We start from the raw sequence: 12,882 nt of genomic DNA on the forward strand, positions 1-12,882 counted from the left end.
CCATTCTTTGCAGCCTGAACAAGAAAATAAGAAAAGCAGGAGCAAAGACAACAAAATAACAGCAGTAAATCTATACAATCTACAGAAAGAGAATGAAAAGCTCCAGTTGTTATTTCAGCCTTGAAGGGAGGCATCTCCTCGAGTTGTGAAGAGCAGAGGGAATTTGCTTTGCACAGTTTGGGGAGTGAATTTCACCAGCCACTGCCAGAGTGACACCTGAACCACGGGCAGCACGAGCAGGCACTGAAAGGGCACAAAGTGCTCACAGTGAAAGATCACTGCGGAAAAATGAGGAGGGAACAATGCTCAGCATCTTCTGGCTTTTTGAAATCAAACATGGAATTGTACATCCTCACAGACACACAAAAAATTTAAATTAAATTTATGAATAATAGGTCTTTCTTTGAACTTCTGAAAAGTTCCTGAAACTTCTGAGCACGTCAGCCTTAGGAAGGAAGAATGAAAATAAGGATTTGAAATGAGAAATGAAGACAAGCTTGATGTTTGTATAATAAAACAAAATCCAGTACCAAAGCTTGAGAAAAACAAGGAAATTTAATAGTTCTAACACTGTTCTTTGTCAAACACTGAACACTGAGGATTTGCATTTTCCAACTGCCATCTGGAATTATTTTTTTTAAATTTTAAATGCATAATGGAGAACTAAAGACAGCTTATACCTTCATGTCCTCAGGCTTTTTTGTTCCTTTGTTTGCTTTTAAACAAGGAACGTTTACAGATAATGACTGGCTATGATTACTGAGAAATACATAAAGAAAACGAGTTTTTCAAAATGCCCCATCCAAATGCATTAGCAATTAGAACCTCCTCAAGTTTCCATTAGTCTGTCAAAACAAGAAATAATCCCATGGCAGCTGACTAAAATTCTTAAAGATTGTCACATTGATTGAATTTCAAAGTATAGACTTACAAATTCGTAGTCTCCATCCTGTGGTACTTTCCAATCAGATGAATTTTTTGTCTGGCCAGAAACATTCTTCCCAAAGCTATTGATTTGATTCTCCTTCTCCTTCTGTTCAAAATATTCAAGGAATGATGGTCTGGCTGGCTGCATTGTTTCATCCCTCCCTGGAAATATTAAAAATAAGAAAAAAATAGTTGTTTTGAAAAATACAATTTTGGTTATACAGCCCTACATCATACCCAGAAGTGATTTTATTTTTTTTTAGCACACACTAAATCACACAGCACTGCTAAAGTACTTGCTAAAATACTATTTTTTCAGCAGCTTTTCCATCATAAAACTGACGGCAGAGAGAGAAAAGTGGAGCAGGAGAGCTGAAAGCCCAGCACAGAGGTGATCACAGTGCTGGAGGCCTTGGCCTCTAGACCTGCAATCCATCCCTGCCAGCACTCTCCAGGTACCCCAGCTCACACCCTGAATGCCTGAGTGAGCAGCTGCTGGCCAGACAGGCTGGGCTCCTCCATCCCAGCCGGGCTCCGTGCACTGCGAGAGAAGCAAGCTTCAGAAATAAACAGTGCTGCTCAACAAGAAACTCACCTTTACGTTTGTGAACAGAACAGGACAAAAATGAGGCTTTCAAAGACCACAAACACCTTATAAATATCACTAAATTTGCCTTGGGTAGAAGCAGTCAACTTTTCTATATTGTTTGGGTAGAAAAGCTTATTTAGCTTGGAAAACTTTTCTTTTTTTCTTTTAATAAATAGTCAGTAGGTGTTCAAGTTTACTGTCCTAGTTTTTCTTTTGTAAATTAGCTCTTCTGAACCAACTTTCTTAGTAGAAGAAAGGCTTAGACTTAGACTCAAACAAGCCAAATATACAGATTAACCATTCAGTTCTAGGCTGTAATTAAGAAACTTGGGGTAATAAGAAATGGGAGGGTGGCTTCATTTGTAGGGTGATGACAGCACAATAAGGAAGGAAGTGATGAAATGTGAGAGGATGGAAATGCTAATTCCCAACACAGACAGCAACAAAAAAAGCCAAAACAGGAAGAAAACATGAAATTTAACTTCACAGCAAGTCAAGGTTACAAGGCTTCTCCAAGGGAAGATTTCTTCAGTAGTGCAACCAGTCCAGCACCAGATGCTGCCCAGGCTGTGCACACTTAAACTGGGCTATCCTGAGTTTCAGCACAGCTAATTCCTTAGGAGTTTCAGTCCAAACTAAGAGGCAGGCTTGCACAAATGTGCTTTAACAGGGCTGCAGCACAGGAGCATGAGAGCTGCAGGCACAGCTGAAGGCTGCTCACAGCTCAGAGCCACTGCCCTGCTCCTGGTGATGAAATCACCAAAACCTGTGAGCAGCATGGAAGCAAGCACTGTAACCCACTAAATGGTTCTGCTCTGTAACACAAGGTTCTCTAGAATAAGTTACTCATCCTTGAAACATATGTTTTAGGTGATGCAGAAACCATAATTTTCAGAGAGCAGGATCAGGACTGGAGTTAGCAGAAAATGGCATCAGAACAGCCTAAGTCTGGACTGCGGAAATAAGTTCAGTGCTGAATGCCATACGTTTGAAATAAATATAATCTGTCAGGCAGGCAACCAACCAAGAGTTTAGAGCTTCAAACAGGCACACAGGGGATGTCCTGTGATGGGCTGGCAAGGTCTGTGTAATGCAGAGAGTCTCCCACAAGAGCCTGTACAGAAGGCAGGCTGTCACAAAACAGTCCTCTCTAAGGACGTTCAGCAGCACTTTCTTCTTGGAAAAATATTAGCTGCTCTGGAAACTCATTAAGATTTAATCACTGAATGTTATTCTTGCATATAAAATTGCCACCCAGTGATCCAGAACTTCCCTGGCACACTGTCTGAACCTCAGAGAAGTGGATGAAGTCCTTGGTCAGCTACAAGATACTCTAGGAAATTATTTGTCTATAGACAGGTTAAATACAGAACAAATTTCTACAAAGTATGAGAAATCTTGGCAGGATACTTGGGTTGTGATACTGAGAGAAGTGTGGTTCTGCACAGCCCTAAATGTCATGATGCATTTTGAAAAAGCCCTGCATCGTTCTGCCTCTCCAGGGCCAGCTAAAAGCTCAAGCATGAACTGAAGTGCTGATACTTTTGCACCATGACAACTGGAGCAAAGACAAATTATTATACCCCTGGCAGTAGTTCCCCTTTTTTACAAAACAAAACTAAAAAACTCATCATACATAATTAGATCAAGAAAGACACCTTCAGACCAGCAGCGTGAAGGTCAGGCAGAGAACACGTCTGCAAAGTGGAGAACAGCTTTGCTGTTGGGAATAATTACTGAAATACAATCACAATCCAATTACTGCTGAGTGATAAAACATTTATTTAGAATGAAGTAAACACACCCCTTGTACTCTGCTGCAGCTCAGCCTGCTTGAAGCAGGAGGTAAGTTATTATGGACAATCATGGCAATGTTTAACACCAACTAATTTTGTAGAAAGAGAGGAATTCATAACTAGCCAGGCTAATCTATACACAGCTCACTGACAGCCAGCCTGGGTCTCAATAATTCAGACTTCCTAGGGGGAGAAAAAGAGAAAATCTAAATCATGTTTGTATTCTGTTTTGAAGATTAGTGTTTGCAGCAGAAGAGACTGTGAAAGCAAATGTTTCACTCCAGTGACATTGGCTTATTCTTGTCTTATTTCCTTTCTAAAAAACTGTTCACTCAAAACAGAGCTTAATTCAGAGAGTCAGTTAAAATAGCCATGCTCATGTCCTCACATCTTGTGTTTTACCAAGAATGGCAGTACCTGCACTTGGCAGAAGAGATTTGCAGAGTCCCACCTGTCCAGTGTGCCCAGGTCCCACTGGAGGGCATCCCTTCCCTCCTGCATGCCAAGTGCACCACCCAGCTCAGGGCTGTTTGTGATAAAGGAAGAACAGGGGAAATTATGTACCTATAGAGGATTTTCTTGCTGCCCTTGATGTCCCTGGCCATATTTAATTCTATCAGGGTTTCAGCTTTCCTAACCTGATCCCTAGCTGCTTGGACAATCTCTATGTATTTCTCCCAGGCTACCTGTCCTTGCTTTTACCCTCTGTAGGCTTTCTTTTTGTGGCTGAGTTTGTCCAGGAGATCCTTGCCCATCCATGCAGGCCTCATGGCATTTTTGCCTGACTTCCCCATGGTCAGGATGCATTGCTCCTGAGCTTGGAGGAAGTTAGCCTTGGATATGAACCAGCTTTTTGAGCCCCTTTTCCCTCCACAAATTTATCCCATGCTACTCTACCAAGCTTAATCCTGAAGAGGCCAAAATCTGCTCTCCTGAAGTGCAGGGCAATGAACTTTCTGTGTGATCTCCTCACTCTCCCAGTGAGAGGATGAGGGGAAATGAGCTGCAGCAGAGGGCAACTCGGCTGAACAAAGGGAAGGAAGTTTCACAGCAAGGATGGTTGTGCAACAGAATGGGACTGGAGTGATTTTGCAAGGCCTGGAGCAACCAGATCTGACTTTGCACTTGTCCCATTCCAGGGACAACTGCACACAGGGAATCAGCCTGATGAGCACCAGAGCTCCCTGCCCAGCCAAGTGCTTCTGTGGCACACGCTCTTCACACCCCCATCAGACACCTCTCACCCTGCAGCCACCCTAGGCCTTGCAAACACCAGCAACATTTAGTCACCAACTTAAATACATTTAGTCACCCATTTAAGTACGTTTAGTCATCAATTTTAGTACATTTCCACACATCAACACATAACACTGCATCTTAGTGCTGCTTTGCTTTTTAACTGATAGAAAGCAGAGATCGCTAACTGACCAAAAAATGGGGAAAAAAAGAGATGGCAATATAAAAGGAGAAATAGCTGTGATGTAGATCTAAGATATCTGAAATTTTAGGTGCTGCTATGATCTCTGTAGGGGTGTGGATGCAGCAAGATGGACAGAAACGTTCCCAGAGACAGAAGGACATTACACCAAATCAATTATCATTCCAGCACAACCAAACTTCTTTTCGTCAATCTTAGCACTTAGCAGCAGTGTCATCTTTCCAAAGATGACCTGCTATTAATTCAACACAAGAGTCACACCACTATATCTTTAAAATTTTGATAACAAGCAGCCAAAGACAAAAATCGATCCCTGCTATTTGCAGCAGCAGATGCTGCTGAAAGATGACACCGCACCAAATGCCTCCGTGCCAAAAAGCATTTAACTTCCTAATTTTATAGGGTTAGGCTAAAATATGAACATTTGACAGAAAGTGAGATCACAACTGTGGTGAAGAGCCTTTTATGAGAAGGTCACCCCGTGGTGACAAGAAAGGCTTCACTGTTACATCTATTTTGGAATCTAAAGAGTTGCTTATAAGGATGAGCCATGAGAGCTCCCTGGAGCCATTAAAGGTCTATCATTTAGATATGCAGTCATCTTTTAGGAGCTATATTAATTACACAAATGGAACACCACAGCTCTGCTGGGGCTGGTCCAACTGACTGCAGAATTGGAGGTTCAGAGCGGCTGCTCAGAGCTCAGCCTGCATTCTGTGAAGAGCAGAAGCCCTCCATGGAAAACTGACAGGTGTTGGCTGGTTTTAAAGTCATGCTTAAAAAGTATAAAAACATCAGTACTACTGTGCCTGAGAACAGAAAAAGGTATGAAACTAGTGGGTCCAAAGGTAGAGAATGCTCTAAGCTGTGCACAACAAATATCCCTGTAAACTTGAATTTCTGTGTTATCCTTCAGCACTGGAAAGCAATGTCCAACTGCACAGTGTGGCAGTGTGCAGGCTGGGACAGTCCCTCTCCAAGCACAAACAGCCCAAACAGAACTGACAGGTACAGGCAGGGCTCTGCAAGAAGCCAGCACTTGGATCCTCTCCTCTGCCAGGCTACAGCAAGGGCAACTTGTAAGGAAAAAACTGAACAACAGCCCACTCCTTTCCAGAAATGTCACCATGGAATAGGTCAGTCTTAGGGGCTGACTGCAGCATACAAACCACCTCACACGAAGCAAAAGATGACAAAGAAGGGGTGGAGAGCCTCCAAGTCATTTGCATTTCCATATGATGCTGCAGAGAAAGCAGAATGATAAAGAAGAAACAGCCCAGTCAATCAAACCAGCAAGAGATTTACTTTTCATACCCAGCAGTAAAGAATATCCATGAAACCAGATCACTTGCTATCATCTAGCCCCAGAAATCAAAAGACTCGTTTAGTTGATTTTGCCAAATTTGCTCTCAAAATTGAAAATTTTCAGAAGCTTATGAGCTTCAAAGGATGCTTTCAAAAAGAGAGATTTACAAAAACCTTCTATCTATCTGAACAAGCTTGCTGAGCAATGAAACTAAAATTTCTGCTTTTCTCTAAAATTATTCTTCTCTACTCAAGCTTGACATCACAAGAATCCTTGTTTTATTATTCTTTCCTCTTGAAAGGGACTGCTAAGGTCTACCTGGAGTGAATATTCTGGAGTTACAAAGCTTGTCACGAGAGGGAGAGTAAGACAACCTCAGGAACACATTTTGTGTGCACTTTACTCAAGGCAGTTTATACACTTAATACTCAAACACCTGTTCTTGAAGTCACAATGATTAGATTCCTCCCTATACCACAAAAATTGGAGCTGGAGTTATGGCTGGGCACAGTCAGGAGATAATGCTACAAATTAATTTACAATGAAGCTGACATAAATCAGCAACAATGAAGTGATCAATTACTACATTAGTGATTTTGAACTAAAACATGATCCTTCATATATATATGTGCATTTGTCAAAAATTCAGAGGCTGCAACCTCTACTAAGCCTTAGTCCTCACTAGTCTCAGCAAGCTGCTGTTTTATATTCAATTATGTAACTTTAAGACTGAAAATACACACTTAGGATGCACAAAAAAGTGCCTGATGGTCATGCGTAAGCAACACTTCATTAATATTAAATTTCAAATGGAACTGCAGTTTTCTTTGCTTTAGGCTATTTTTTAGAGATCACAGATGAACTTTAGCAGCTGGACAGCATAATTTGTACAGCCTGAAGAGGACTGAGTCATTTTAAGCAGCAGAGCAGAGAGATGTCAAATTATTCAACCAGAGCAAAAATTGCTCCATCGTTAATAAGTTCATCCCATGGCAAGAGGAGCTGAAATTTCCCTGCATTAAAAGCAGAACACGTAACACTTTTTATCTCTTTATGAGGACAAGTCTCCCTGTAATTATGGCCTATCTCAAATTAAATCAAACCAAAACACTCCCAACAGGTTCTGCTATTAATAAGAAACTCCTAAATGAACATAAAAATCAACCTATGAATGAATAAAGTGTGAAAGACATCTAAGGAGAAAAGCACCAACACTCACCCAAAGCTGTAACAACTACAGTGAGAACCCTTCCAAAAATAGGGGAGGAAATCCTCACAGTAATTGAAGGTGCTTAAGGTCAGGTTACCTCCTTTTATATCTCCTCTGCTTTAAATCTCAGACATGATTATAAATACAGAGCAGCTTTCTTCCTCCATCACAGATTTTCCGTGGTCACCTCATGTCTCATTAGCCTGAATTGCTAATTTAGTCCAGCAGCCACTGCACGTGACAGGCAGTGAGATGTGAAGGTGCATCCAGAAAGAAGTGAACATTTCCTACTCTGCATCCTCTGCCTCAGCTCCTCATAAATCTTAAGGAGAAACAACCTCATCAGCAGGGATGTAGTCTTCACATCCAGCACCTGTGGGTAAGAGCTCAGGCTCCCCAGATGGCACAGAACCAAGCAAGCACTTCCTAACTCCCTTTCTATTCATAAGCCAGAAACTCATTTGCTTATCTAGAGAGAACAGAAAACAACATTGCAATGAACATTTTTTTTCCCCCGAAGCTTGAAAATCTGCTGGTAGAAACAAATTTGGTTTTGAACTTCTGCAATGAAGGAATTTAAGAGTTTACAATTTTTCTTAGTTCCTGCTTAGGAGTAAGGCTTTCTTCAGGATTTATTTAGATCCAGTAGGGAGTGAGTTTATTCTTAGAAGAGACAGGTATGCTCCAGTTTGCCTGTATGTGCAAATGCATGAATGTGCTTGGGACAGAGATGTACTTACTAAGTGATTTACTACTACTCTGTCTCTTGGCTGTCTCCTGAAGCACACTGCCTCCTGCACAGTGCTCAGGACCCTGATAATCACATCTCCCATCGTCTCCAAGAAAAATGCTTCTGTCCAGAAAAAAAATAAAAATAAAAAAAATCCCCTACTTTCTAACTAAATACAGGAGTGCTCAATAATAAACTGTTAAAACCAGCAGAAATAGCTCTGTTAAACACATATATTCTCTCTCCAATTTCAGTATCTCTGACAAGACAAACAGATAATTACTTTGTCTTAGCAATGAAGCTTTGTCAAATGTGCAGGACAACCAAAGGTAGACAAGCATCCCCCTTAGATCCTGGATTAACTTCCCTTCATTCTCCAGCCTGCACAGAGCCAGTATTTCAATTACTAGGGCCAGTGCTCAATTAAAAAAAACAAAACACACAACAAAAACCCCACAACAAAATGACAGCACACACAACACCTCCCATCCCTCAGAAATGCTGTCTGCATATTCACACAGCTTCATACTCTCAAACAAATTTTGCTGGCCACTGTTTATGTCAATCTTGCCAGCAAGGCTGCTATTAAAAGTCAAAAAGCAACAGGAACATTTTCTCTGTGCAGATTTGTATTCTCCACACCCCAAGAGTGGCAGCAGGATGATTCTTACAGTTTGAGAACAATTTAATCAATGTAGGAGTTTGTATCAGCAGCATGTTATTTAAATGCATTATAATGCTGGGAGTGTTTTATGGTTCAATTATGACTAAATGGACCAATTTGCTTTAAACACAGGACTGCACCACTGGACATTAATAACACTAAGTAGTGGGAAGCTGCTGCAAAGAGCTGTTGTTGTCCATGGAGAAAACCAGAGGCAAAATAAGAACTTTGGTCAGTATCTTTGACGCACACATGATGTAAATCCTGACAAGATGTGGAGCTTTTCTCCACAGCAGCTGCATGAGCAATTTGGATAACGTGCCACTGCACTTTCCTGGACAACTAATGATATTATAGCTACCTCAGCTGTACACCAGTAATACTTTAGTCAATTACAGTATTAATGCAATCACATAATCCTTCTGCCACCCATTCTCATTCTGCTGCTCACGCTGCAGGATTTTTACATTGCTTTATGTGAAAAATCTCAGGTTAATTCACGGGGAAAAAATGTTTCCTGAGTCTTGGCAGAAACATTTCTCTGGCTCAGGTTTAAGTGTCACCCACTGGATGTCTCACACAGCCACCCAGATGACAAGCTGACTCTGAATCATTTTTCAAATAGGAAATTGCCAAGTTTGCATCTTACCTCATTTAATTTGCTAATGAAGCCCAATTCCCCCTCAAAAGGGGAAATACTTTTTTAAAATGACACAACCATGCTTAGCAGTGTGGGCATGGTAAAAGCACAACAAAACCCAAGCCACCTCAAACTGTGTGAGAATGAAGCCTGGATTTTTTTTTTTATTTTGAACATTTACAAACTCTAAAGAATTTTTACCAGCACATTACATTATCAAGGTAGAGACAACAGTGTAATTAAAGCTTCTGGTCTCTTTCTGTACTGAATGTGTGCCACATGAACAAGAACCCCACAGCCACAATCCTTCCCCTGTCTCCAGATTCCTCATTTATCTCAACCCAAGCAGCAGACAGCCCAACTCACACTGCTGCTGGCAGTTCTGCATTCTCCAATGTAATTCACCAATTATTTGATGCTTAAACAGGCAAGATGTACTTTAACAGAGAAAACAGGGCAGACTATAGTACTAGACAAACTAGATCCAATTTCACTTGGATCTGATTGTATTGCAGTGTTCAAGGAAGGCAAAATTATTATAAAATTATGTTCCACTCTTTAAATCAAAGAGACAAATTCATGCCAAGATTCCACTATCTAAACAAGTACAGCAAGTAAAGCAGAAAAAGGAAGAGGAAAAGCATAAAGAGTAAAACATGCTTCACTGATTACTATCACTATATATTCTCTCATAGTAAAATTTCAAAAGGACATTTCCAGACATATTAACAGCTCAAAAGTTATTCCAGCTCTCAAGCATGATGGAAATGTCTGTTATTACAAATCATTGCTCATCTGTAGTTCTCCAGCTCCATTTAAAGTTTTCCTGGAATAGTTTAACTGCAATCCATAAGTAATCTTTCAGCAATCGATTTAGAAGTAAAATGTGTCGCAGCACAATTTAGTATCTGCAGTCTCAGGCAATCACTTGAGTGCCTTCAGAATGTGTAACAGAATGTCACAGTGACATTTTTAATGATGCCTATTTATATTGAGTGCCCAGAATAAAACCAAGCAAAGGAAAGAATTTAAGCAAACACAATTACGGCTCAATTGACTGCAAAACAAAACTTCCCCTACAATGTAAAATACTGGAATTTAAGATTCCTCTGAGCCTAAAAAGTCACAAACTGATTTATGCAAGAATCACTTTCAAGTCTACTGGAAGTTATTTGCACTTTCAAGGCTACTGGAAGTTGTTTGCTTGAGATTTCTAGGACAATCCTATCTATAAAACACTGAAATACAACACTTTACACACTTTTTACATTAAAAAGAAATACAACCAAACAAAAAACTCGTTAAGACACAGATTTATTTTTTTTAATTAGAAAGAATGGCTAGAACACAACTTCAGAATCCTGCAGTTAAAAAGCCCAGGACACCTAGGGAAGCTATAATGCCATGTAAAAAAACAAACCAGAAGTTTTTTATTGACTTAAAAATAGGTTCTATTGTGAGTCATAAGACAAACTGCCAAAAAAAAAAAATAGGTGTCTTTAAAAATATGATTCAATGAGGCTCCTTAAAACTCAGTTGTTCTCAAACAGCATTATTATATTTATATGTAAGATTACAAAAAAGCACTTTCTCCAGAGGGTTCTGCAGCAGGGTGATGAGCTTTAGGGCTAAATGCATTTAACTGAATGGTATGAATATGTAAATGGCAAGCTAAAAAAATGGAGCTGCAGGGAATTCTCACAAAGGGCAAACTGCTCAGAGACACTGCCTTGCATCCCCAAAACAACCTGAGAAGTGCTCCGTGCAGCAGCCAGCAGTTCAGAGTTACGCCACCAAAGGAGGAGAAAAGGGTGTTACAATGAAGTTATTTCATTAATATCAGATTTGCTGGAATGAAGCTACAAGCAGGCAAAATGCAGCATAACCTGCAAAATGCATTATTATAACCTGCAGAGCGGGCTCACTGGGCATCCCTGTGTGAAGCCCATGGGCATGGAGTGGTCCCTGTGCCAGCCACCCCCTCCAGGACTCCAAACACCTCCAGAGCTGCTGCAGCACCTCCGCCACAACCCGGCTGTGAACACCTTGCCCAGCAGCAGCTGAGGAGCAGGCAGTTTATAAGGAGCCTGGGGTCTAAGGAGGGTTTAAAATAACATCTCAGCTTTGCAGTCAGGGGCTCTGGAGGTGCCAGAGCTTGTTGTGGAGCTCCCTCTTGAGGGTAGAGCTGCCCTGCGCTAAAGGCATCGCTGCATCCCTGCAACTCACCCTGCTCCAAACCTGAGCGTGTCCTTGCTGAAGGGACACGACCAAAGGCATCTCCTCAAGCCTCTGAACAGCACTTCACACACAGCACCAGGTGCTCTGAGTTACAAGCACTGCAGCCTTAAAAAGATAGCGAGAAGATAAGCACATGTCAAACACGGGAGGTAATTCAAGAGGTGCTTTACTTCCAGAGTGCAGGAGCACCAGACAGCAAAACCTCTGACACTGTGAGCCACGAAATGGAACAATACACACTGAGGATGAGGAACTACCAGTGCTGTCTGTTAGTAAAGAGCCTGCAGCTTCACCAGGTTTATTTAGTACTGTTGCGTCACTGTCATATTTTCTGGAAAAACCCTTTTGCCAGGATTTTTCTCCTGGAAAGCTGAGAAGCCTCAGAGAAAAAGGAAAACAATATTATCTCATTTACTTCTCCTGTGTTTTGCTGCCTTGGAATGTGGTTGGAGATTGTTTATCCAACAGGTGATTGTTTCATTGGTTTCTGCTGTGAGTTATTTTCACTTATTGGCCAATTGGGGCCAAGCTGTGTCAGACTCTGGAGAGAGTCACGAGATTCATTAGTATCTTTTAGCCTTCTGTCTGTATCCTTTCTGTATTCTTTAGCATAGTTTAGTTTAGTATTCTTTAATATAATCTAGTAATAAATTAGCCTTCTAAGAACATGGAATCAGATGCATCATTCCTTCCTTGGTCTGGGAATCCCACAAATACAAGACTGTTGAAATGTCCCTTTCTTTGCATGACATTTTTGCTGCTCTAAGCCTCCATCCATGTCCTTGCTAGACCAACCTTGTTCCACCACACCATTGTCTTTGCTGCCCCAAGCTGCTACATGGACTGACACCTCTGGGTTTTAATGTGCTCAATCATGTTTATCAAAGTTTGGAAAAATCTTTAAAGGGATTCTGCTGAAATCTCCCTCTCAAACCCAACTTTGTTTCACAAGCTTCAAAGGGCCCTGACAGGGAAGAAGCTTTCAGCACAGATATTCCTGAGGAAAGGATTTTTCCAAACTCCTGTGAAGAACAGATAAAGGCTCAATATCAGATGGCCAAGGAAGTCTTTGGAAGCAGCGCCAGTGCCAAAAGAACAAGCCGTGCATGTGATGATCATACTTGAGTACTGCTAAGCCCTCAGTCAGCACTTTCTCCAGTCCTTGAGCAAACAAACATCCAGGCTGGCCACTGAGTCATCCCTGACTACCTCTGCCTCAGGCCTGGGAGGTTAACTAAACAGTGGGAATGGATTTCTATAAAAACCCATAATTCAGAAAAATTCCTTTTCTTGTAGTCATACTTTTCTAGGAAGGCCCTCCCTGCCATTTCTTTAATCAAAGAA

At 41.1% G+C, this 12,882-nt stretch overlaps 1 protein-coding gene across 2 annotated transcripts in view; it reads right to left on the bottom strand.

The window, feature by feature from the left end:
• The window catches only part of STK4 (serine/threonine kinase 4), a 47,085-nt gene that overhangs the window by 22,398 nt on the left and 11,805 nt on the right, over nt 1-12,882 (bottom strand). For both annotated transcript variants that reach the window (XM_041478850.1, XM_041478849.1), the window contains one exon: nt 932-1,089. In XM_041478850.1, coding sequence (XP_041334784.1) covers nt 932-1,089 — 158 coding nt within the window. The remainder of the gene's footprint in view (nt 1-931; nt 1,090-12,882) is intronic.

Source organism: Pyrgilauda ruficollis, unplaced genomic scaffold (genome assembly GCF_017590135.1).
Source record: "Pyrgilauda ruficollis isolate IOZ18807 unplaced genomic scaffold, ASM1759013v1 scaffold46, whole genome shotgun sequence".
Classification (NCBI taxonomy): domain Eukaryota; kingdom Metazoa; phylum Chordata; class Aves; order Passeriformes; family Passeridae; genus Pyrgilauda; species Pyrgilauda ruficollis.